The following is a 2,260-nucleotide window of genomic DNA, read 5'->3' as shown; positions in this document are numbered from 1 at the left end:
GTTTTGGGTTTGACTCCAAGTTTTGAGTCACATTTGGCAATTCTCCCTTAAATGTAACATGATTTTCTAGGAATAGGTCCATTACGTCCAATTTTTAAAAAATCACACATAAATCAAGGTTGTGACTTCTATTTTAATATATAAGATACAACAGGAAATTTTCATATTGTCATTCCGTGTAAGATTTTTTGTGTAAGTGCTAAAATCATATTTTAAATTCTGCCACATATGAAAATTAGTGATTTCCATGCCAATTTCTTTTAACGTTAATTTATTATGATATTAAAACTATTAAAAATTAGACGATGTGACAACCGACAATGAGCGAATCTTTTCCTTTCACAACTTATGTGATATATTTAATTATAAAGTTTAAATTTCAAATTATGAATAGTAACCACTCCTCTACCCTTTATTCCCTCCACTTTCCACTCTGTTCTCAGAAACGAATATAAACTATTTCAAAAAGTACGCACTCAATGTCATTGTCTTTCTATAGTACATTTTTGTATCCGATAATTAAATTTGAAAAATAAAAAAAACAAACCTTTTTCATAATATTTTAGTCAGAGGAAGAGGAAAATTACCGAACTGAATCGACACCGATCTGATTGATGCATTCAATTCCTTGTTGACTATAAAAGCGGTCTGTTCCCCTTCACTTCACATTCGCCACCAACGTTAGAAAGAGAGAGAGAACAAGAGCAACAAGTCTCATTCAACTTCACAAAATCAATACCTAAAGATTCCCAAAAACCAAAGCAAGCCTTTGATTACTTTTGTTAATCACTTGCTCAGTTTTCTCTTAATCCACATCCAATAACTCATGGGACATTCCGACAAATCTTACAACCAACTCGAAGGAGAGATACGTGAAGCCACCGACGCTAAAAAATGGGTTTTCGCTGGTATTCCTCCACGTTCGCCGCTCAAGCCAATTAACTCCTCTTCCGACGTCACAGTCAGCGAAACAGAGGATCAAGATCAGTGTCCGACGACACCCACAGCGGTTTCCGTCAGAATTCCAAGAGTCCCGCCGTGCCCAGCCGCACCAAAGAAGCGGAAGCCGTCGTCCAAGTGCAGCTACATTGCCACCGGTAGAGAGTTCTTCTGTCCACCAGACCTCGAAACCGTTTTCATTCAGAGAGCAGCTAGTTAACTCTGTTTTCACAACTCTCTACTTCTCATTCTAACCTTTTTTTAGGGTTGTAATATTCTTCTCGATTCTGGTTAAGTTTTAGATTCTGAACCTACTCTTATGCTCTTTATGTGTTTTTCAGTTCTAGGCTTCTAGTAATGTTAGGACACTAATTAAGGTTGCTGAATAGAAAGTCTTTCGTGTTTATCCCCCTTTTCTAGTAGAATCAATAAATATATGACATGTCGTTTGTAGCTTGGTTTATTTATTTGCAAAATTTTGAAATGTTTTTTAGTCTGATTATATTCTTTCACTTTTTCCCCACTCATGTTTAATGAAGTCCGTTGATTGTATAAAATCATTCTTCCTCGAAATGCTGTAGTTTTAATTTTTGGAACTCTGAGATGACATTAAAAATATGATCCACAGATCAAAAGTTTTTCGCTTTTTATCTACCCTTCTATTTACTTTTTTATTTTCTTTGCCTTTTAATCTTTTAAATTATTAGGAAAACAAAAAGAATCCTTCTTTCGTTTTTGCTAAAAAGAACGTTTCTTCTATGTATACAAAACTAAACGAATATTTTCCTTTCAAAATTTTGTGGAAAGTTAAAGAATGCAAAAATATATCTCCATCTATTTCTTAAAACAAATATTATCTTATTCTAATCAAGTTTCAAGCTTCAAATCTCATTTTTTACCATTAAGAATGTTCAAAATATGTATATATTGTACGCATACATGCACACATTTATAGTTTACATTATTTTCATAACTGGACAAATTTGTAACTAAGTATTCACCACAACTGAAATATCTAATTTTTTTGAAAGTTGAAATATTTTTTCTTAATGCTTCTTTCACTACCGACCAAATTGTAGTGAAATTATTTATCTTAATAATATTCTTTTCCTTTTCTTAAACTAATATCTGTTTAGAAACTATAATATAAAACTATTGGCTCGACATGACGACTATCTAAAATTCATAACATGAAAATAAACAAATAATATTAATTTTTGGTTTTTACCGGAAAAAATGAAAAATCAAACATTTTGACCGAATAAACTAAAATGAATATTAATTTAAAATAATAGTTATATTCTAGAAGATTAAAAACCAA

General features: G+C 31.8%; 1 protein-coding gene across 1 annotated transcript; it reads left to right on the top strand.

The window, feature by feature from the left end:
• Positions 1-656: 656 nt before the first annotated feature.
• LOC106321626 lies at positions 657-1,343 on the top strand. The gene has a single exon (XM_013759869.1). The coding sequence runs from the start codon at positions 827-829 to the stop codon at positions 1,157-1,159; it is 333 nt and encodes a 110-aa protein (XP_013615323.1). The 5' UTR covers positions 657-826; the 3' UTR covers positions 1,160-1,343.
• Positions 1,344-2,260: the final 917 nt, after the last annotated feature.

This window comes from Brassica oleracea, unplaced genomic scaffold (genome assembly GCF_000695525.1).
Source record: "Brassica oleracea var. oleracea cultivar TO1000 unplaced genomic scaffold, BOL UnpScaffold02208, whole genome shotgun sequence".
NCBI lineage: Eukaryota > Viridiplantae > Streptophyta > Magnoliopsida > Brassicales > Brassicaceae > Brassica > Brassica oleracea.
This window is presented reverse-complemented; position numbering and strand designations above follow the sequence as displayed.